The sequence below is a fragment of the Aquarana catesbeiana genome, linkage group LG05 (genome assembly GCF_042186555.1).
Source record: "Aquarana catesbeiana isolate 2022-GZ linkage group LG05, ASM4218655v1, whole genome shotgun sequence".
Taxonomy (NCBI): domain Eukaryota; kingdom Metazoa; phylum Chordata; class Amphibia; order Anura; family Ranidae; genus Aquarana; species Aquarana catesbeiana.
In genome coordinates, this window is record NC_133328.1 from 20,792,086 (window position 1) to 20,816,889 (window position 24,804).

A 24,804-nucleotide genomic window follows, 5' to 3' on the forward strand; every position below is an offset into this window, starting at 1 on the left:
ATCCTCTATTCGCCCAGATTACGCCATAGTCATGCGTGACGCCAAAAGCGTACCTACTATCTGTGTAGATGTTTACCTCCTGATCTGAGAAAAGTATGCAAGCTCTTGTGAGCGCCTCCAATTCTGCTACCTGTGCCGAGGAGGGTGGTAAGGCTTTTGCTTCCAATACCACATCAGGTAGTTGGACAATGGCATACCCTGTCAGGAATGTTGCATCAGAGGGGCGAGAACAACTGCCGTCTATGAAGACGTCCTGTACTCCTGGTAGGGGAATGTCAGTGAGATCTGGGCGAGGGCTGGTTATTGCTGCAACCTGTTCAACACAATTGTGCTTCTGATCAGGGTCTTGTGGCAGCCTGAGCAAAGAATGTAAAAGACGGACAGTGGGATTACTTGGTGGTGCGTGTTTGAGGGTGAGGTTATCAGTATTCAGAAGTGTGATCTCATACCCACTAAGCCTTTGTGCTGTCATATGCTGTGTGTTCATGTTTTGCAGAAGGTGAGTTACTGAATGAGTAGTGTAGAGAGTCAGTTCATGGCCTAATACTGATTTGTTAGCCTCCTGAACTGCCATAGCACAAGCAGCAAGGTTCTGTAGACAAGATGGCATCCCTTGTACTTGGGTAGGCAACTTTTTTGAGAGATAGGAGACTGGTCGGTACCCGGTTCCATGTTGCTGTGTCAAAACCGCAGCAAAAGAATTTCCCGATACCACACAGTATAATTGAAAGGGTTTGCCATATTCTACCAATCCCAGGGCGGGGGCCTGAGTCAGACTTTGTAACAAGGCCTGAAAAGCACAGAGCCTTTCTGTTGTCCAATCTACTGTCTTTGGGGCGGTGGACAAGGTAGCCTCCCTCAGAATGCCATCATAATATGAACAATCTGGGATCCATTGGCGGCAATATACGATTGCGCCCAAGAATGAGAGCAAAGTTGCTTTGTCTCTTGGAGGACTGAGAGCCTGCAGGGCTGCGGCACGTTTGGGGGATACCAGCCTGGTTCCCTCCTTCAGAATGCATCCCAGGTATTCTACCTGACTTTGACACCATTGTATCTTCTTCCGTGATGCTAGGTGGCCAGACCTGGCCAGGTGATGTAACAGAGATGTGGAATCGACCGCACAATCTTCAGCAGATCGACTGCACAGGAGCAAGTCGTCCACATACTGTATTAGTACCGACCCGCGCTCAGCAGTCCATGACTTAATTGTCTCATTAAGGACCATGGAGAAGGCTGCTGGACTGTCCACATACCCCTGCGGTAATCTTGACCAGGTCAACTGTTTACCCCTCCCCCATGAGAATGAAAACATGGGCAATACCCCATCATCGATCGGGATGCTAAAGAATGCATTCGCCAGGTCTACTACTGTGTAGCAAAGGGAATCAGCAGGTATTTTCAAAAAGATGAAAGAAATATCTGCTACCAAAGGTGGCAGAGGTATAACCTGCTTGTTAACGGCCCTTAGGTCCTGTACAAGCCTCCACTCCCCATTTGCCTTTTTCACAGGGTAGATTGGTGTATTCCAGGGGCTTATAATGTGTTTCAGAATCCCTTTTGCTATGTAATCATTGATTAATGGTGTGATGCCTTCAATTTTTTCAAGTGGCAGGGGGTATTGCTTGTGATATTGTACTTCAGCGTCTGGACGCATTTGTGGTGTGTAAGGTGTACAGTTAATAAAACCCACACTCCCTTTGTTGTCTGCCCATATGGCATGTGTTTCTAGAGTGGGTGGCAATGATGCAAAGAGTCCCCTGAAAGTGTGTCTCTTTGGAGCATGTAAATCGCAGAACGGTGAGCTGGCAGTGAGGGAGCCCCCTCTGTCAAATTTAATGGTGATATTCAGTTTTGAGAGTAGGTCCCTCCCCATTAAAGATACTGGACAATCCACAAGGACAGCAAAACTCTGGGTACACAGTTCCTGCCCTTCTGGAGTGGCCACGGGCAATGGTGGAGTGATGGGGTGGGTAATTGATGTCCCATTTATACCAATAGAGTTTCCCTCAGTGCAGTGCGGTGTGTCATATATGGCATCATTCAAACTACTGAATGTAGCCCCTGAATCCAACAATAGACATATCAGGTGATTGTCTACCCGCAATAGTACCTGCGGAAGACTTTTCCACGATGAATTGTAACACACAAGGCTGAGGGACGGGACGTACTCTTGGCATCCCTATTGTGGTGTCCGCCGAGCGGATGGCCACTGCATCGGGATGCGTGGGGGTGGTCTATTAGGCTGAGGCTGGTATTGGGGTTGTGGTTGGGGTGGTTGGGGTTGTGGTGGGTGAGAATACCTGATATCCTGAAGGCGACGGGGGGTGGTGTTAAGATTCCTACCTCTTCCTCTCTGGGCGTTTGTTCTAATTCTGTAGGGACATTGGGACTTCCAGTGCCCCAGTTCCCCACAGTTAAAGCACCCCTGGTCTGGTGGGTAACCCTGGTCTGGGGGATATGATTGCATTGGTGGATAAGGTTGCATTGTCATTATGTGGGTGGGCGGAGTCCCATCAGTTGGCAGAGTCTGGGTTGGTGTCAGGGAGGGAAAAATGCCACCCTTCTGCTCAAATACCCCTGATGTTTCTCGTGACCTAGCATCTTTCATAAATTCATCTGGGGGTTGTTCTGCCCACTTTGGATTAGTGAATTTAAGCAACTGTGTCACCTTCGTATCGCCACCAGCCATAATGGTGGTGGTGAACAACTGGGGGTTGGCGTTATCTACTGCTTTCCACAGACCATATACCCGGGTACAAAATTCATAGAACTTTTCCTTCGGTCCCTGTTTTGCTAGGACAAGTTCCTGAAGTGCAGATGAACCCTTGTATATAGTAGACCAATGATTCCCCATACCTTTCCAAAAAGATACCCAATCTTTATTTTCTTCTATGTGAGCTGTCCATAAGGCATCTACGGGATGCCCTTCTGGGCTGTCAGGGTCAACTATACTAAGAATCCCTGCTATATCTTCCTTATCCAGGCTCGTCCCTGCACTGTATTTTGCAAGGAAAGCGCCAGCCTCCCTAGGGCTTTTCTTTGGGCTGGGGCATAACTCCTTTATTTTTGACAGTGTGCCTAGGGGTAGGGGAATATGCACTACCGTCTCCCCTATATGCATAAGTGGTGCTTTAAAGGTGGCACCTAGAGTTTCCTGTTCCATTTCTATTTCTCTTTCCTCAGTAGAGGATTCACCCTGCTCCCTTTCCTCCTGTGGGGGTTTCTGGCTTATGGCCGGTTTAGTTTGGCTTCTGAGTGTAGTGGATGGCTGTGAAATTATCTTTTCCTTAGCTTCCTTAATCCTTCTTGCCTCTTTCTCTAGTTTCCTCTCGTACGCCTCTAAATCTTCCCTTTTCCTTTGTATCCTTTCTTCCTCTTCCTGCTGTCTTTTATTAAATTCTTTCTGTTTCTCCTCCCATTCCTTTTCCCTGGGGCTTAACTTCCTGACTCCTTCCTCTTCTCCCTTTTCCAGGGACATTCCATCCCTTTCTTCCTTAGTTATCGCAGAATACTCTCTTATTTCACCCTCCCTCTTATCTAGCTCTCTTTTGTAATTTTCTAGCTCTTCCTCTCTCTTAGACATTTTCTCCTCTAATTCCTCCTTTCTCTTCTTAAGCTCTTTTAACTTCTCTTCTAATTCCCTTTCCTTCGGATCCAACCTCCTAATCCTTTCTTCTTCCCTCCTACGTATACCTTCTGCCCGGACTTCCTCTTCCCTGTTCCTACTTTCGTTTTCCCATCGTGTAACTTGTGCCTGATCAGCTGCCCCATATACCATGGTAGCCAATACTGCTGGATCCAAAGATGGATACAGCTGAAGACATGGACCCAATGTTCCATCCTCTTGTTTAACCATCACATAAGGGGGGGGGTGCTTCGGGTTGCTGAGATGGGGTGGGTGAGTTTACAGGTTTTGGTGTGGGGGCTTTAGTTACATACTTTGTTTTATACTTGGCTAAGCATTTGTTCCATGTTTTGTAACAATCTTTCATGTATTGGGTGTCTTCCCACTTCCCAGGTGGGTAAGAGTGCTTGTGTACCTGACACACCTTGCTCACTTCCTTCCAATCATCCTCTGAACAGGGACCTACTGGCCCCGGGTCATGTATCCCCAATTGTTGGCATCTCTCTCTGACCTGTGTCCAAAACGGTTCTACCTGTGGCCCCGGTAGTGTGTTTTTAACATACTCATATGGGGATGGATTGGCCATGGTCTGGGTTGCTGCAGAATTCCCCATCTAATAACCTTGGTAGTGTGTGTCTAGTACAGGGACAGAGATGAAAGCAACCTGTTTGTGCTATAATCTGTTCCCTGACTTGGGAATAAGTCCCCTCGTCTGTTATCGCTGTGGGGCTGATATAGCTATGTAGGTTAACCCTCAGTACTCGGTATAGGAAACCCCTCCTTGTGGTAGGATAAACCCCCCTTGCACCAAGTCGGTATGAAAACCCGGTTGGTCTAGTGGTGAGCAGGATCCACGTCCTGTCAACACTAAGGAACAGTAAACCAAAGGTGCAATGTGGGCAGGCGGGCGCTATCTCACTACAGTCAGGTTCTTGCCCTATGTGGTTCATTTAGTGCATATATGTGTAATGCTTTAACAAAAAAATCCTCTAAATCAATACAGTACTTTACATTCAGTTGTCATACACATATATATCATACACTTATCTCTAATTCTCTAATTCTCTATACACTCTAAATACTTACGGTGGTACCTAAAAGAAAACAAGCAAAATCTTATATACAGTGGCCAAATAAAGTTACATTATATCAACATGTTATAATAAGTGCACTTTTCAATATTTCCCCAAAAATTGGGCGTCCACTCAGCCACTCCTTATACTACGGGCGTATTCTATACTTCCCGAGTTTTAAACACACATATATCTACCTAACACAGTCAGACCAACCTAGTCAGACTATTTTAAACAAAAAACCTGCGAGCCCTTCTTAACCCTCCAAGGGACCAGCCTAGTCCGTTGCGAAGGCACAGTTATGTAAATAGGTGGGTATACAAGGTTATTTGAACATGGCAAGCATCAACACCAGTTACCAAAAAATAGGTAAAAAGGAGTAAAATGACTTACCTGTTCAAACACACCCCACTCCTGGTACCAAAACTGTTAGGCGCCCGTCTTCTCCTTGTGGCCTAGGCTCTTGAGATGGCTCAGTGGAGGACCACGCCGGCGGTTAATCAATTACACATACACACATCAGGTATGCTGAATGATTACAATAGTTTATTGAATGATTTGCTGTTTTATGCTGTGCCTCTACAAGACTCTGCCCCATTTGGGGGCCAATCAAAATGATACACATAAATGTTCATTAGCATATTTAGTAATTTCTTAATCTTGTGATTTTCCATATATTAGTAATGTCTTCATCTTGTGACCCTAATGTTAACCCCTATAGTTCAAGTCATTACAGTTCAAAAGTGTCCTTACTTTCTGTTATCGTCTGCTGACCATGAGATGCCCAGCCACAACTTCCTAAAAAAAGCTAATTCTGGCCGTTGTTGGCCTTCTCATACCCAGCAACAGTGTACAGATAGAAACCACAAACGGATGTTTCCTTAGATGAAGACATCAGACATAAATGAGATAATCAGTTATTAAGTAATACTGTCACAAGATGTAAGGTGCAGTTTGTTACATACACTAAAGTATTTCATTAAGCAGATAAGCAATCCTGAACTTATATCCTCAGGGTAAAATCAATAATCAAAATCAATAACCAATAATGCAATGTATTATGGAATCTCCTTACATTGAGGTCAGCCACTAATGTTAGATGAGAAGAGCTGGGCACTTGATATCCTTTACACCAGTCTGATCAAACCATGTCTTTATGGAGCTGGTCACCATTTGTGAGGTAAGTTACTGACCTTAGATGAGAAGACCTGGCTCACAATTGGCATTCCAATTCATCCCAAAGATGTAGAGTAGGTATGAGATCAGGGTTCTGTACAGGATACTTACGCTGTTCCACATTAAACTCCTCAAACAATGGCTTTAATATGGAATTGCACCCTTATTCTGGCTATAATAGCCTCTACTCTTCTGGCCCTGTACAGGATACTCGAGTTCCGTCACACCAAAACTCATCAAACCATGTCTTTATGGAGCTGGTCACCATTTGTGAGGTAAGTTACTGACCTTAGATGAGAAGACCGGCTCACAATCGGCATTCCAATTCATCCCAAAGATGTTCAGTAGGCTTGAAGTCAGGGCTCTGTACAGGATACTCGAGTTCCGTCACACCAAAACTCATCAAACCATGTCTTTATGGAGCTGGTCACCATTTGTGAGGTAAGTTACTGACCTTAGATGAGAAGACCTGGCTCACAATTGGCATTCTAATTCATCCCAAACATGTTCAGTATGAGATCAGGGTTCTGTACAGGATACTCAAGTTGTTCCACATTAAACTCCTCAAACAATGGCTTTAATATGGAATTGCACCCTCATTCCGGCTATAATAGCCTCTACTCTTCTGGCAAGGCTTTTCACAAGATGTTGGGGTGTGAAGTTGTGCCCATTCAGTCAAAAGAACATTGGTGAGGTCAGCTACTAATGTTAGATGAGAAGAACTGGGCACTTGATATCCTTTACACCAGTCTGATCAAACCATGTCTTTATGGAGCTGGTCACCATTTGTGAGGTAAGTTACTGACCTTAGATGAGAAGACCTGGCTCACAATTGGCATTCCAATTCATCCCAAAGATGTACAGTAGGTATGAGATCAGGGTTCTGTACAGGATACTTACGCTGTTCCACATTAAACTCCTCAAACAATGGCTTTAATATGGAATTGCACCCTTATTCTGGCTATAATAGCCTCTACTCTTCTGGCCCTGTACAGGATACTTGAGTTCCGTCACACCAAAACTCATCAAACCATGTCTTTATGGAGCTGGTCACCATTTGTGAGGTAAGTTACTGACCTTAGATGAGAAGACCGGCTCACAATCGGCATTCCAATTCATCCCAAAGATGTTCAGTAGGCTTGAAGTCAGGGCTCTGTACAGGATACTCGAGTTCCGTCACACCAAAACTCATCAAACCATGTCTTTATGGAGCTGGTCACCATTTGTGAGGTAAGTTACTGACCTTAGATGAGAAGACCTGGCTCACAATTGGCATTCTAATTCATCCCAAACATGTTCAGTATGAGATCAGGGTTCTGTACAGGATACTCAAGTTGCTCCACATTAAACTCCTCAAACAATGGCTTTAATATGGAATTGCACCCTCATTCCGGCTATAATAGTCTCTACTCTTCTGGCAAGGCTTTTCACAAGATGTTGGGGTGTGAAGTTGTGCCCATTCAGTCAAAAGAACATTGGTGAGGTCAGCTACTAATGTTGGATGAGAAGAGCTGGGCACTTGATATCCTTTACACCAGTCTGATCAAACCATGTCTTTATGGAGCTGGTCACCATTTGTGAGGTAAGTTACTGACCTTAGATGAGAAGACCTGGCTCACAATTGGCATTCCAATTCATCCCAAAGATGTACAGTAGGTATGAGATCAGGGTTCTGTACAGGATACTTACGCTGTTCCACATTAAACTCCTCAAACAATGGCTTTAATATGGAATTGCACCCTTATTCTGGCTATAATAGCCTCTACTCTTCTGGCCCTGTACAGGATACTCGAGTTCCATCACACCAAAACTCATCAAACCATGTCTTTATGGAGCTGGTCACCATTTGTGAGGTAAGTTACTGACCTTAGATGAGAAGACCGGCTCACAATCGGCATTCCAATTCATCCCAAAGATGTTCAGTAGGCTTGAAGTCAGGGCTCTGTACAGGATACTCGAGTTCCGTCACACCAAAACTCATCAAACCATGTCTTTATGGAGCTGGTCACCATTTGTGAGGTAAGTTACTGACCTTAGATGAGAAGACCTGGCTCACAATTGGCATTCTAATTCATCCCAAACATGTTCAGTATGAGATCAGGGTTCTGTACAGGATACTCAAGTTGTTCCACATTAAACTCCTTAAACAATGGCTTTAATATGGAATTGCACCCTCATTCCGGCTATAATAGCCTCTACTCTTCTGGCAAGGCTTTTCACAAGATGTTGGGGTGTGAAGTTGTGCCCATTCAGTCAAAAGAACATTGGTGAGGTCAGCTACTAATGTTAGATGAGAAGAGCTAGGCACTTTATATCCTTTACAACAATCTGATCAAACAATGGCTTTTTGAGCTTTGTGGAGTTGGCCACCATTTATGAGGTCAGGTACTGATGATGGATGAGAAGACCCGGCTCACAATCAGCAATCCAACTCATCCCAAAGGTGTTCAGTAGGGTTGAGGTCAGGGCTCTGTACAGTACACTTGAGTTCCTTCGCACCAAAACTCAACAAACCATGCCTTTATGGAGCTGGCCATCATTTATGAGGTCAGGTACTGATGATGGATGAGAAGACCCGGCTCACAATCGGCATTCGAATTCATCCCAAAGGTGTTCAGTAGGGTTGAGGTCAGGGCTCTGTACAGTACACTCGAGTTCCTTCACACCAAAACTCAACAAACCATGCCTTTATGAAGCTGGCCATCATTTATGAGGTCAGGTACTGATGATGGATGAGCAGACCCGACTCACAATCAGTGATCCAATTGATCCCAATTCATTAGGGTTGAGGTCAGGGTTTTGTGCAGGCCACTTCAGTTCCTCCACACCAAACTGGTCAAACCATGTCTTTATGGAGCTGGCTTTGTACACAGGGACACAAGCATGCTTGGACAGAAAAAGGTCTTCCCCAAACTGTTACCACAAGGTTGAAAGAGCACAATTGCCTAAAATTTCTTCGTGCCATGTATTATTATGGGAACACATACTTTTAGCCATATAGTGGTCCACAAACTTTCCATCTAAGCTTTAAGCCTAAGTAAAGCAAAAAAGCAGAAGGGTAAATAGGTCTTCACGTGTGCTCTTTTACACGGCAACTACAGCTGTGCTGAAAGTATGAATTATTGACTGTAGAGTCACTTTTACATGACAAGGACGCCGTGATAATGACACCCTGTGAGACTAAAGAGGAAGAGATGGCTTAATTATATGGAGCTGTCATCTAGCGTGGAGACCAGAAAATAAAATATTAAGATTTCAGAACAAAAGGTCAAGCCATCCATTTTATAGCAATGCGATAGAATTCATGCAGACACGAACTGGGATGACCGTTGGGGTGGGAACAGAATAATGGATTATGAGAGCAATTTAATTGTCTGTCTCTGGACTCATTACATGCAGAGATCAATGTAGCTGATAGGGAGTGATTATTACATTTGAATTGTGTCTAATTCTACCCAATGGCTCTTTAAAGTAGACCTGTAGTCAAATGCTGAAGCGAAAGTACAGGCAGATCCACAGTGGAAGCACATATATAAAACTTTACCTGCCACAATGTTTGTAAAATTTAGCACTACCCCCAAAGGGGCCCATGATTTAACTGGTACTTTTCCAACCAGTGCAGATGCTACCAATCACCCAGGGAACAGTCCATTCACTGTGGCTTCAAGAAACAGTCTAGGACAGGAGTCTCCAAACTTTCTATACAAAGGGCCAGTTTCCTGCCTTACAGACTTTAGGAGGGCCAGACTTTGGCCAATGGGAGTAGAAAATGCCCCAGCATTGATCGGAGTCCACAATGTCTCAGGCTTAGTGGTCAGTGGGATTGAAAAAATGTGGTCAGTAGGAGGAGGAATAATGTCCCATCAATGGTATTAGTGGCAGGAACAGTGCACCATCATTGGTGTCAGTGGGAGGAATAGTGCCTCACTGTTGGTGTCAATAAAAGCAATGATGACTGCTCGTTGGTGTCAGTAGAAGGAATAGTGCCTCAAGGGATGGACAAAGGCAAGCAAAGGGGCACATCCAGCCCTTGGGCCGCAGTTTGGTAACCACTGGTCTAGGGGATGTCTTTTTTTTTCTTTTATTACTTGTAGAACTGGTAATGGCAGAGGGGTTGGGGTGGTATGGGATACTCCAAAAATGTTGACTTACAACAGGCGGACACACTATACTGGGTGAGACTTCTTTGAACAGTCTTTAAGCCAGAAACAAAGGGGAATACCAGACCTGAGATCCTGTAGAAGCAGTGTCAGAATGACCTACAGCTGGCACCCCAGAAATTAGGAATAGGCCTCCAAGCTCTACCACAGCTGAGACCTCTATGAACATCAGCGCACCCCAGCGGGACTGCCAAAATAGGGGCAGCAGCCCCTGAGGCTGGAAAATACTCCAGCAGGACTAGACCAGGGCTGCCCCAAACCCCCTGACTATTTATGCTCCCCTCCAGCCACCTACTGGGCATGCCCCCCCTTGGATTTGTGGAATTTAAATGTAGCACCCTGATGTTTAGGCAGGGTTGCTGGTAAATTTATTTGCCAAGTGATAGTTGCTTTGGCCATTTGATAGGAGGTCAATTGATTTTACCCTAATTCTGGAGTTGCTGCACTTCTCTCTTCTGTCACTAGGTGGCCGGGTATCTGGTGACATTAGATAAGACAAGGTCATTGCAGGGACAGATTAGGAATGAATGGGGTGTCTGAGCCAATGGGCAGGGATTTTCCTAGGTCCCTTGGCCTGCTGGGAGAGCTTATTTATTTGAGTGAGGTCAGGTGATCGGGGTTCTGTGCCACCTGGACGGCTGTCTGGGTGGACGTGGGTAGTGCTGCCCTGGGCTGCTAGGCCAGAGCCTGGAGGCCTATCCCTGGCTGCGCTGCTATCAATCTATCCAATCAAGAGCCGGGACCCCGTGGAGAGAGGGACATCGCTTCCCCGCCGAAGACATAAAGGGGCTCTGGTAAAAAAACGGGGGGGGGGCCAGGTGTTTTTTCACCTTAATGCATAGGATAAGGTGAAAAAACACGAAGGTTTACAACCCCTTTAAGAGGGAGAATGAGAATCTGCTGCATGTTATAAGATAATAAACTATTATTTATCTATTTACTCTGAAATTGCTGGTTGGAAGTTAAAACTTCAGACTTCAGTAATTTGTCCGTTAAACCACCTGCTTGAGTACAGATTTTGCAAATATAGTAAATTACCTTAAAAACAATATATAATAATTATTTGTATATTACTTATGGTAATTAAAGAGGAAGTAAAGCCTCTAAAAAAAAAAACAAAAAAAAAAAACCACCCGGCAAGACAAAGGCATAATGAGCTAGTATGCAAAGCAGATCGAAGCCCCTGCATCGGCCCTCGTTCGCCTCCTTTGATGCCTCCTCTGATGCGCTGTGACTGGCCAAAGCCGCGACGATGTCACTCCCGCGCATGTGCGCTCGTGCCGCCACTAATGGCATGATCACTGTTAGAAACCGCACGCTCAGTGCGCCTGCGCCCGATGTCAACGGTGCATGCGCCGTAGACATCGGGGGGGGCGCTATTTCTGCAAATATCTCCTAAACCTTTTAGGTTTGGGAGATATTTCTTGCCGCCTACAGGTAAGCCTTAATCTAGGCTTACCTGTAGGATAAAGTGGTTGTAATGGGTTTACAACCACTTTAACCCATTGCCACCCAGGACAATTCTGACACTTCTCTCCTACATCCTACATCACTTCTCTCCAGGGTGAGGTGGGCCCCTGGGTGAGGTGGGCCCCTGGGTGAGGTGGGGTGAGGTGGGCCCCTGGGTGAGGTGGGCCCCTGGGTGAGGTGGGGTGAGGTGGGCCCCTGGGTGAGGTGGGGTGAGGTGGGCCCCTGGGTGAGGTGGGCCCCTGGGTGAGGTGGGGAGAGGTGGGCCCCTGGGTGAGGTGGGGTGAGGTGGGCCCCTGGGTGAGGTGGGGTGAGGTGGGCCCCTGGGGAGTCAGAACCCGGCAGGTCATTTTGCTGAAGCTTTTTCCAGCGCTCTGGGTTTGATCGGGTCTCCGTGCATAAACATAATATACTTCTGCTAGAAGAAAATATTACTAATTGGAACTTAATTGAGTAGACTTGGTATATAAAATTGTTCTGTGTATGGTCTCCATTAGTGCAGACTCAGCCATGGAAGCTGCCCCCATTCTTTATCCTTTGCTGTTGCCATGGGGGGGGGTTGTAAGGTCCACTATACGGATCACATTCTTTTATTCTCATCTCTTCCACTGCACACTTTATAAATGTAGAGCCCTGCAGCTGTTACTGAGCCGTAATCCAGTCCTTACTATATTAGATATCACTGCAGAACACATCATATTTTACTTTAATCCAATGCTGTCTATCAATAAAATGGAATGGCTCCTCTGGTCTATAAATAAAGCTCCCCTCCGCTCTCGCTGGGACACAGGTGGATAATATATTGTTTCCCTCTGCTGGCTAATAGCATGTTTCCCCCGTCAAGTTTAATATCAAGATATGAAGAACAAAGTCTCACCGCGCCGCGTGTTTATTGCACGTCCTAAATAATCCCGAACGCGGCTCTCAGCTGTGCTATACGTTCAGATTAAAGGAGGACATAACCTCCCAACAGCTTGGTGTTTCCTCGTCTATAAATACACTATATTACCATAAGTATTGGGACGCCTGCCTTTACACTCACATGAACTTCAATGGCATCCCAGTCTTAGTCCGTAGGGTTCAATATTGAGTTGGCTCCGCCCTTTGCAGCTATAACAGCTTCAACTCTTCTGGGAAGGCCGTCCACAAGGTTTAGGAGTGTGTCTATGGGAATGTTTGACCATTCTTCCAGAAGAGCATTTGTGAGGTCAGGCACTGATGTTGGACGAGAAGGCCTGGCTCGCAGTCTCCGCTCTAATTCATCCCAGAGGTGTTCTATCGGGTTGAGGTCAGGACTCTGTCCAGGCCAGTCAAGTTCCTCCACCCCAAACTCGCTCATCCATGTCTTTATGGACCTTGCTTTGTCCACTGATAAGCAGTCATGTTGGAACAGGAAGGGGCCATCCTCAAACTGTTCCCAAAAATTTGGGAGCATGAAATTGTCCAAAATGTCTTGGTATGCTGACGCCTTAAGGCTTAATGTACACGGGACGTTTTTACAACTTCTCCTGAACGATTTAACTTGACAGTTAGTAACCCACGTTTATAACGTCCGTTTTGCCGCGTTTGGCGTCTGAAACGTCGGAAACTTCTCATTTTTTTGCCTTCAAAGAAAAGCCTATAAACGCAACTGCCTAAAAACGACATAAGATAACATTGGATGAGTTGAGGGGCAGTTGAAAAAAGCATCCAACTGCCTCTGAACGTCCATTTACCAGCAGCCGTGTACATGAGGCCTAATGCCCCTTACACACGAGCGGAAATTCCGCCAGCAAAAGTCCGATGAGAGCTTTTGGTCCGAAAATGCGACCGTGTGTACGCTCCATCGGACTTTTGCTGGCGGAATTCCAGCCAGCAAAAAGACTGAGAGCAGGTTCTCAATTTTTCGGTCGGAAAAAGTTCCGATTGGAAATTCCGGTTGTCTGTAGCAATTCCGACGCGCAAAATTCCTACGCATGCTCGGAAACAATTTGACGCATGCTTGGAAGCATCGAACTTCATTTTCTCGGCTCGTCATAGTGTTGTACGTCACCGCGTTCTTGACGGTCGAAAGTTCGGCGAACTTTTGTGTGACCGTGTGTATGCAAGGCAAGCTTGAGCGGAATTCCGTCCAAGATTTTTCCGACGGAAATTTTGCTCGTGTGTACGCGGCATAAGGGTTCCCTTCACTGGAACTAAGAGGCCAACCCCTGAAAAACAAGCCCCACACCATAATCCCCCCTTCACCAAATGATTTGGACCAGTGCACAAAGCAAGGCCCATAAAGACATGGATGAACCAGTTTGGAGTGGAGGAACTTGACTGGCCTGCACAGAGTCCTGTCCTCAACCCGACAGAACACCTTTGGGATGAATTTGGGAGGAGACTGCGAGCCAGGCCTTCTCATCCAACATCAGCGCCTGACCTCATAAATGCGCTTCTGGAAGAATGGTCAAACACTCCCATAGACACACTCCTAAACCTTGTGGACAGCCTTCCCAGAAGAGTTGAAGCTGTTATAGCTGCAAAGGGCGGAGCCAACTCAATATTGAACCCTACGGACTAAAACTGGGATGCCCTTAAAGTTCATTTGCATGGAAAGGCAGGCGTCCCAATACTTTTGACACTATAGTGTATACGTGATCCATTATTTTTATTTTATATTTTGTGCTGCACTGATATACTACTACTGACTGAAACTCTGTGAATTTCAATTCAGTCCACCTGGTCTATAAAATTGTTCTATGTATGGACACCATTAGTACAGCCTTATGTGCTTTGATGCCCCCTCACTGCCTGTTTTAACCCCATCAATGCCCACCAACATGCCACAACTCCATACCTTGTGGCGTGCCCCCTTTCGCTTGCATGTGTAGAGTAATCCCCCCCAACCATAAGTCTAAACCGTGGCATTCTTACCAGGCTTCATTTTCCCACCAATGCGAGGGCATTTTTCCAACTGACCGCCAATAAATTGAATTTTTCGGAGGTTCCTCTGGGGTAAAAAAGGTTGAGAGAAGCGTCTCTTGCGGTCTTGCTGGCGGTCAGATGACATCAGTGCAGCTTCTTCTCCTTCTTCCAGCAATAGCGGGATGATGTGTGATCACTGCTCAGCCCTGGAGTACTGTGACCCCGGCCACATTGTAGCACCCCCTAGAGGGGAGTGTAATTGAGAGGCTGTGCTCAATTGGCACAATGATAGAGTGTCACCCAGCCTTGAAGAGGACCTCCGGTGATGGACCAAAAAGGTATTTGAGGACAGCACTGGAGTGTGCAGAGGCAATGTGAGCAGTGCACTACTTTATTTTGTTTTTTTTTTATAGCAGGAGCACAGCGGTATGCTGTTCCGACATCTCCAAAACTGAATGCATTTACTGGCAAGGGGGGCTGGAGTGTGCTGGAAGGTCTATTGATGCTGGCTGTTGGAGGATCTATTGTCACTGGGGTGGTGTAGTGTTGCTGGGGGGGTCTAGTGTTGTGTAGGGGCGGGATCTGCTGTTGCAGGGGGATGTCTATTGTTGCTGGTGGGGAATCTATCAATTGCTGCTCTAGAGGTCATATATTGTTGGTGGGATCTACTGTTGCGGGAAAGGTCTATTGCTACTGGGGGATCTATTGTTGCTGGTGGGGGTTTGTTGTTGCTGGGTCGGAGATCTTTTGTTGCTGAGGGAGTCGATTTGTTCCTGAGAGGGGTGTCCATTGTTTCTTGGGGATCTTTTGGTGCTGAGGGGAATCTACTGCTGTGAGGGGAAGTCTATTGTTGCTGGTGAGGGATCTATTCTTGCTTTGGGGGTCTTATATTGTTGTGGGGATCTACTGTTGAGGGAGGGATCTATCTTTCCTGGCTGCTGGATCTATGGTTGCTTGCTTGGCTTTATTTTTGCTGGCGAGGATATATTGTTGCTGGGTGGGTTGGTTTGTTCCTGGCAGTGTCTATCCTGGGGGGATCAATTATGGCTGGCACAGGGGGGTTGTTTTGTTCTGGGGGGATGCTGATTGTTCCTGGGAGGATCTTTTGTTGCTGGGGAAGTCTATTGTTGCTAGGGAGGATCTTTTGTTTTTGGGAAAGTCTGTTGTTGCTGGGGAGGATCTTGTTGCTGGGGAGGATCTTTTTGTTGCTTGGGGGTCTTTTGTTGCTGGGGGGTGTTTATTGTTGCAGGGGAGGATCTTTTGTTGCTGGGGAGGGTCTTTTGATGTTTAGAAATCTATTTTTGCTGGGGAGGATCTTGTTGCTGGGGAGGATGTTTTGTTGCTGGGGGGTCTATTTTTGCAGGGGAGGATCTTTTTGTTGCTGGGGAGGATCTTTTGTTGTTGGGAAAGTGTATTGTTGCCGGGGAGGATCTTGTTGCTGGGGAGGATCTTGTTGCTGGGAAGGATCTTTTGTTGCTGGGGGGGATATATTTTTGCGGGGGAGGATCTTTTTGTTGCTGGGGGGGGTCTTTTGTTGCTAGGGAGGATCTTTTGTTGTTGGGAAAGTCTATTGTTGCTGGTGAGGATCTTTTGTTGCTGGGGGGTGTTTATTGTTGCAGGGGAGGATCTTTTGTTGCTGGGGGGTGTTTATTGTTGCTGGGGGGTCTGTTGTTGCTAGGGAGGATCTTTTGATGTTTAGAAATCTATTGTTGCTGGGGAGGATCTTGTTGCTGGGGAGGATGTTTTGTTGCTGGGGGGTCTATTTTTGCAGGGGAAGATCTTTTTGTTGCTGGGGAGGATCTTTTGTTGTTGGAAAAGTGTATTGTTGCCGGGGAGGATCTTGTTGCTGGGGAGGATCTTGTTGCTGGGAAGGATCTTTTGTTGCTGGGGGGGATATATTTTTGCAGGGGAGGATCTTTTTGTTGCTGGGGGGGGGTCTTTTGTTGCTAGGGAGGATCTTTTGTTGTTGGGAAAGTCTATTGTTGCTGGTGAGGATCTTTTGTTGCTGGGGGGTGTTTATTGTTGCAGGGGAGGATCTTTTGTTGCTGGGGGGTCTATTGTTGCTAGGGAGGATCTTTTGATGTTTAGAAATCTATTGTTGCTGGGGAGGATCTTGTTGCTGGGGAGGATGTTTTGTTGCTGGGGGGTCTATTTTTGCAGGGGAAGATCTTTTTGTTGCTAGGGGGTCTATTGTTGCTAGGGAGGATCTTATGTTGCTGGGGGGGTCTATTGTTGCTAAGGAGGATCTTTTGTTGTTGGGAAATCTATTGTTACTGGGGAGGATCTTGTTGCTGGGGAGGATGTTTTGTTGCTGGGGGGGTCTATTTTTGCAGGGGGGGGTCTTTTTGTTGCTGGGGGGTCTCTTGCTGCTAGGGAGGATCTTTTGTTCTTGGTAAAGTCTATTGTTGCTGTGGAGGATCTTTTGTTGCTGGAGAGAATCTTGTTGCAGGGGAGGATCTTTTGTTGTTGGGAAATCTATTGTTGCTAGGGAGGATCTTGTTGCTGGGGACGATCTTTTGTTGCTGGGGGGTCTTTGTTGTTGGGAGGATCTTTTGTTGTTGGGAAATCTATTGTTGCTAGGGAGGATCTTGTTGCGGGGGGGGGGGGGGTCTATTTTTGCAGGGGAGGTTCCTTTTGTTGCTGGGGGGTCTATTGTTGTTGCAGAAGTCTATCGTTGCTGAGGAGGATCTTTTGTTGCTGGGGGTCTATTGTTGCTGAGGAGGTTCTTTTTGTTGCTGGAGGGGGGGGGGGGGTCTATTGTTGCTGGGGAGGATCTTTTGCTTGTGAAGTCTATTGTTGCTGGGGAGGATCTTTTGTTGCTGGGGGTCTATTGTTGCTGGGGGAGAGAGTCTATTTTGGATACCTTTCCTGTTATTAGTAAAAAATTCCATACAAACGACTTAACACTACAAAACAATACGTGGTTCTATATTCTCTGAAAGGAGTGGTACTGGCAGGTGGATAGGGGAAGGGGGGACAAGAGACGGTGCTCGTGGGCGGGTAGGGGGCGGAGACAAGGGGTTTCTCAGGGGTGGGGATACCTACACCTATTCTCTGGGGGGGAAAGGCCCCGGAGGTGCTTATAATTTTTATTTAAATCCCGGAGTACCACTTTAATTCTGTATGTTGTCCTTTGTCTTCGATTACCGATTTTGTCTTTGAAGTTTTTCTTGTGTGATAAATCACCGCAGCGGCTCTCCCTCTGTCTGCGCACTATTTCAATAAACGGGAAATGTCAGCTTTCTGAACCTTTAAAAAGAGCAATTATCGGGAAAGGCCCATAAATGGAAAAAGCAAATTGTGGAATTAACTTCTTCCCGTGATCTATTGGTGATGGAACTAAAAATAATTGCAGCCGAAGCTTCAGGAAGGATTGTCTAAATATAGGTGGGGATTCAACAATGCAAAATGTCACAATAGCGTTACTTTAAGAAATACTTAAAGTGGGACTCTACTGCCATGTCTGGGTTTAGGGATGAAGTATAATTTGCTTTTATTTTGCTGGTTTCTCCCAAATCAACATGCTAATGACATTTTTAAATTAAAAGTTTTCCATTTTCATTACTTATCTTATTTTAGACCCAGTAACATCATCCCTGGGTCTCTGTGCTTCACTATGCAAGGTGGGCAGATCATGGCTGGTAGGAGGAGCTGGCAGGGTGCTGTACATAGCTTTATGAAAACATCACAGCCCCCCCCCGGCCTCAGTACTCTTATAAAACATGCAAGCAGTGGGTTGACTCTTGGAAGGAGTTATGCAAATATGAAATAGCCGAGATGGGTGGATGTCCGTCTGCAGGAGTGGGCGTTCCTAAACAGGCTGTATTTGGATGCAGCTCATACTGCATAATGCCCACATGTGATGCTGAGCCTCCATGATTGAAAGAAAATAAATCCAATGAATGAAAGTGGTGGGCCAGGGACATGAATAAGCTCCAGTGGGCGGAGTAAAACGCGTTGGGGGCGTGGTCTGGCAGGGTCCAGGCTGAGACTGCCATTCACTATCATACAACAGGTGTTGACTTGATGTGCGGCTCCCGGGACACCTAATCACTCTCTACTATTACCTAGAGCGGGGGTCTCCAAACTGCGGCCCATTGCTTGCTTTTATGCGGCCCTCAGGTCACTGTTTCATCCACTAATACCAACAATGGGACATAATCCCCCCACCCCCCACACACCAATGAAGGGACACAATTCCTACCAATTACACCAATAATGGGGCTCAATGACACCAATGATGGGGCACAATTCCTCCCAATGACACCAATAATAGGTTCCAATGACACCGATGATGGGGCACTATTCCCCCCCAATGATACCAATGGTGGGGCATAATTTCTCCCAATGACACCAATAATAGGTTCCAATGACACCAATGATGGGGCACAATTCCTCCCAATGACACCAACGATGGGGCACTATTCCCCCCAATGATACCAACGGTGGGGCACAAATTCTCCCAATGACACCAATAATGGGGTCCAATGACACCAATGATGGGGCACCATTCCTCCCAATGACACCAACGATGGGGCACTATTCCCCCCAATGATACCAACGATGGGGCAAAATTCCCCCCAATGACACCAATAATGGGGCCCAATGACACCAATGATAGGGGACAATTCCTCCAAGTGATTCCAACAATGGAGCACAATTTCTCCCCATGACACCAATGATGGGGCCCAATTACTCCCAACAAACAATGGGGCATTATTTTTCTCTCAATGATGTTGGGACCTTTTTTACTCCCACTGGCCACAGTCTGGCCCCCCTAAAACCCTGAAGGACAGTAAACCGGCCCTTTGTTAAGAAAGTTTGGAGACCCTTGCCCTAGAGCAGAGACGAGCTCCCTTCCCGGCCAGCACACACAGCGGTGGGCACTAGACTTCATTGCCATACAGCCTGAGCGGCGCACACACATATCTCGGTCCGCGGTGGGCCAGGGACAGTCAGGCTGGGGAGGAAAGGGCTAGGTGATGCTGAGCTTTCATAAATTGCTTCCTGAGCACTATATAAAAGAACACATCCCCCCCCCCCCCCCCCGGCGTGCAAGCTCCTGATTAGCTGTGCAATCTGCTGATCAGTTGCTCAGCTACACTCTATTAGGGTGTAATCAATTAACTGATCAACAGATCGCACAGCTAAAGACTGCGGCACCCAGTGGCCAGCAAAGAGGAGCATGCATATCTAAAGGGATGCCGGGCACGTGTTCTTTCACATAATGCTTTTGAAAGAAGATTAGAGGCAGGGTGCTGTGACACTTGCAAGGAGCCCGTCTGCCTCTCCCACCAAACTCAGAGCAAAAAGACTGGCAGACGGACCCCGGGATGACATCACTGGGTCTCACAAGAGGTGGTTCCTGAAAACAAAAAAACATTTTAATTGCACGTCGATCGATGGGGGAGGAAGGAAGGTATTATATGCATTTGTGACTTTTCAGGTTCATGAGATCTAGTTTTCTATGTTGTGAACGATTGTTTTTTTTTTTTTTTTTCTTGGCAGGAGCTGTTTTCAGAGAATGTTTTGAGAACGGGACGTGGGCCTCCTGGATGAATTATTCTCAGTGCGTTCCCATCCTGGATAAGGTGAGCCAACAGATCACAGGAAGATGATCCCCCCACCATACATCCAAAGGTTCTGCTCCATCCGAGGCCGATAACAATCGTCTTCCTCTGTGTGCCGGTCTGTCCTCTTCATTCCTGATACTTATCACAGGAAATGTGTCTGTAGTGGTGCCATCTGTTGCTCACCCATGTGCCACTGCCAGGCCGGGGCATGCTGGGGTTGATTTACTAAGGCTTATTTACTAAATAAATATATATATATATACACACCGATCAGCCATAACATTAAGGCCGCCCACCATAACCCTTTGTGGCATGGACTCCTTTAGACCCCCGAAGGTACTCCGTGGTCACCCGGCACCAAGCCCTCAGTAGCAGATCCTTTACCACCTGCCAGTTGTGAGATGGGGCCTCCATGGATCGGACTTGTTTTTTCCAGTACATCCCGCAGATGCCGGGTTGGACTGAAATCTGGAGAATATGGAGGCCAAGTCAACGCCTCAAACTATTCTTGAATTCATCAGGCCGGGCCACCCTCTTCCATTGCTCCGTGGTCCAGTTCTGAGGCTCACGTGCCCATTGTAGGGGGCCTCTGACTGTGGACACGGGTCAGCGTGGGCACAATGACTGGTCTGAGGGTACACAGCCCCCCCATAGACAACAAACTGCGGTGCTCTGTGTGTTCTGCCACCTTTCTGAATTAGAATCAGCATTAGGGCTCATTTACACTTGCTTCGGCTTCAACACATATTCACAGCTAGTTTACACTTGCTTCAAAACAAGGCTTCGGACAGGCTTTGTTAAAGCTCTCTGAAGGCTGTCACTAAATAAAATAGTTAGCTTACAGTCCTGTTTACATATTGCTTTTGCTTGGCTTTGCTTCAAAAATTATACCCCATGTAGCTTTAGTGGTGCTTCAAAGCGTCTTCAAAGCCTCCATAGAAGTCTATGGTAAAGCTCGCTGGAAAGTCCCACCAAAGCCCAACCGAAGCCCCACCGAAGCCCCATCGAAGCTCCACCAAAGCCTCATTGAAGCTCCACCGAAGCCCCACCAAAGCCTCATCGAAGCCCCACCAAAGCCCCACTGAAGCCCCATCGAAGCTCCACCAAAGCCTCATCGAAGCCCCATTGAAGCCTCATTGAAGCTCCACCAAAGCCTCATCAAAGCCTCACCAAAGCCCCACTGAAGCCCAATCGAAGCTCCACCAAAGCCCCATTGAAGCCCCACCGAAGGCTCATCGAAGCTCCACCAAAGCCCCATTGAAGCCCCACCGAAGGCTCATCGAAGCTCCACCAAAGCTTCACCAAAGACCCATCGAAGCTCCACCAAAGCCTCATCGAAGCCCCACCGAAGGCTCATCGAAGCTCCACCAATACCCCATTGAAGCTCCAACAAAGCCCCATCGAAGCCTCATCGAAGCTCCATCGAAGCCTCATCGAAGCTCCACCAAAGTCCCACCGAAGCCTCATCGAAGCTCCACCGAAGCTTCTTCGAAGCTCCACCAAAGCCCCATCAAAGCTCCACCAAAGCTCCATCGAAGCTCCACCAAAGCTCCATCGAAGCTCCACCGAAGCTTCATCAAAGCCTCATCGAAGCTCCACCAAAGCCCCATCGAAGCCCCACTGAAGCCTCATCAAAGCCCCACCGAAGCCTTATCAAAGCCCCACTGAAGCCTCATCGAAGCTCTACCAAAGCCTCATTGAAGCCCCACAAAGCCTCACCAAAGCCCCACTGAAGCCCCATCAAAGCTCCACCAAAGCCTCTTCGAAGTATCATCGAAGCACCAAGCAAAAGCAAGGTGTAAACAGGACTGTAAGCTAATCATTTTATTTAGTGACAGGAGCTTTGACTGGCGTTCAGAGAGCTTTAACAAAGCCTGCCTGAAGCCTTGTTTTGAAGCAAGTGTAAACTAGCCCTTAAAGTGGTTCTAAAGGCTGAAGTTTTTTTACCTTCATGCATTCTATGCATGAAGGTAAAAAAAAAACCTTTTGTGTGCAACTACCCTCAAAAGTCGCTGTAATCCTTATGATCGCTCATTTTTTCTGCTTATCAACTTCAGAGACAACATGTTCACTTGCTGCCTATTGTGTCTCACCCATTTTCAGGTGCCACTGTAAGGAGATAATCAATGTTATTCACTTTACCTGTCAGTAAACAGAATGTTATGGCTGATCACATACCTCCCAACTTTTTGAGACGGGAACGAGGACAACTATTAGTCGTGTTCTCCACAAATCTGACCTTTATGGAAGAGTCTTTTTGGGGATGTCTCTACCAGCTTTGCACATTTAGAGAGGGACATTTTTGCCCATTCTTCTTTGTAAAATATCTCAAGCTCTGTCAGATTGGATGGAGAGCGTCTGTCTTCAAGTCTTGCCACAGATTCTCAATTGGATTGAGGTCTGGACTTTGACTGGGCCATTCTAACACATGGATATGCTTTGATCTAAACCATTCCATTGTAGCTCTGGCTGTATGTTTAGGGTTGTTGTCCTGCTGGAAGGTGAACCTCCGCCCCAGTCTCAAGTCTTTTGCAGACTCTAATGCCGCGTACACACAAAAGGACTTTTCGACTGGACTGGTCCAATGGACCAAATCCAGCGGACAATCCAAATGTGTGTGGGCTTCATCGGACCTTCAGAGGACTGTTTATGTCGAAAATCTGACGGACTTTAGATTTGGAACACGTTTCAAATCTTTACATCGGAACTCCGCCGGACCTAGTTCCTATTGAAAAATCTGCTCGTCTGTATGCTAGTCCTACGGACGAAAACCGACGCTAGGGCAACTATTGGCTACTGGCTATGAACTCCCTTATTTTAGTCCGGTCGTATGTCATCACGTACCAATCCGTTGGACTTTGGTGTGATCGTGTGTAGGCAAGTCCGTTCCTTCAAAACTCCATCGGAAGTCCATCGCAAAGACTGTCGGACCTTTGTTGCCGAAAAGTCCGACCGTGTGTACGCGGCATAACAGGTTTTCTTCTAAGATTGCCCTGTATTTGGCTCCATCCATCTTCCCATCAACTCTGACCAGCTTCCCTGTCCCTGCTGAAGAAAAGCATCCCCACCACATGATGCTGCCACCACCATGTTTCACAGTGGGGATGGTGTGTTCAGGGTGATGTGCAGTGTTAGTTTTCTGCCACATATAGTGTTTTGCTTTTAGGCCAAAAAGTTCATATTTGGTCTCATCTGACCAGAGCACCTTCTTCCACATGTTTGCTGTGTCCCCCACATGGCTTCTCACAAACTGCGAATGGAACATTTCTTTTGGCTTTCTTTCAACAATGTCTTTCTTCTTGTCACTCTTCCATAAAGGTCAGATTTGTGGAGAACACGACTAATAGTTGTCCTGTGGACAGATTCTCCCACCTGAGCTGTGGATCTCTGCAGCTCCTCCAGAGTTACCATGGACCTCTTGGCTGCTTCTCTGATGAATGCTCTCCTTGCCCGGCCGGTCAGTTTAGGTGGACGGCCATGTCTTGGTAGGTTTGCAGTTGTGCCATACTCTTTCCATTTATAGATGATGGATTGAACAGTGCTCCGTGAGATGTTCAAAGCTTGGGAGATTTTTTTTTACTTAACCCCGCTTTAAACTTCTCCACAACTTTATCCCTGACCTGTCTGGTGTGTTCCTTGGCCTTCATGATGCTGGTGATTTACTAAGGCTCTCTAACAAACCTCTGAGGGCTTCACAGAACAGCTGTATTTATACTGAGATTAAATTGCACACAGGTGGACTCTATTTACTAATTAGGTGACTTCTGAGGGCAATTGGTTCCACTAGATGTTAGTTAGGGGTATCAGAGTAAAGGAGGCTGAATACAAATGCACCCCACACTTTTCACATATTTATTTGCAAAAAATGTTGAAAACCATTTATCATTTTCCTTCCACTTCACAATTATGTGCCCCTTTGTGTTGGTCTATCACATAAAATCCCAATAAAATACATTTACGTTTTTGGTTGTAACATGACAAAATGTGGAAAATTTCAAGGGGTATGAATACTTTTTCAAGGCACTGTATATGGTAGCTCAGTAGAACCTTCTTATTGCAGAAGGTATCCACATGTCTCATTACATAACAGCAAGTCTGGATACACACTTGTATGGAGCATAAAGAAATGATTTGTATGGCTCCTCCAGCTATCTTGAGACTTAAAGTGATACTAAAGGTTCATTTAAAAAAATAAAAAATAAAAAAACAAACATATCATACTTACCTCCACTGTGCATCTCGAGTGGCCCCGAACCTCCTCTTCTGGGCTCCCCCCCCCCCCCATCAGATAACCCCCTAGAAGAAGCACTCTGCCGGGAGAGTTACCTTGTGGGCGCGCTCCCGAGTCCATAGACGGCGAATGCAGGACTCGGCTCCGCCCCCCACAGCGGCCGTGTCATTGGGTTTGATTGACACCAGCAGGAGCCAATGGCTGCACTGCTATCAATCTATCCAATCAACAGCCGAGAACCCCGGGCAGAGAGACAGCGCGTCCCCGTGGGACAAGTTCGAGGGTTCAGGTAAGTAAAACGGGGGGGCCGGTCACTGCCAGGTGTTTTTTCACCTTAATGCGTAGGATGCATTGAGCTGAAAATACACGACCCTTTACAACCCCTGTAAGGCAGCACAGTGGCTAAGTGGTCGGCACTTCCTCTTAGCAGCGCTGGGGCTGTCAGTTCAAACCCCAACCATGACACAACCTGCATGGAGTTTGCATATTCTCCCTGTGCCTGCGTGGGTTTACTCCGGTTTCCTTCCACACTCCAAAGACACACTGGTAGGTTAATTGGCTTCTGTCTAAATTGTCTCCTAGTATGTATGTGTGTGTAAGTTCCTTA

General features: G+C 46.6%; 1 protein-coding gene across 1 annotated transcript in view; it reads left to right on the plus strand.

The window, feature by feature from the left end:
* The window catches only part of CRHR2 (corticotropin releasing hormone receptor 2), a 220,118-nt gene that overhangs the window by 111,374 nt on the left and 83,940 nt on the right, over positions 1-24,804 (plus strand). Inside the window, exon 3 of the mRNA XM_073629504.1 lies at positions 19,902-19,984. Coding sequence (XP_073485605.1) covers positions 19,902-19,984 — 83 coding nt within the window. The remainder of the gene's footprint in view (positions 1-19,901; positions 19,985-24,804) is intronic.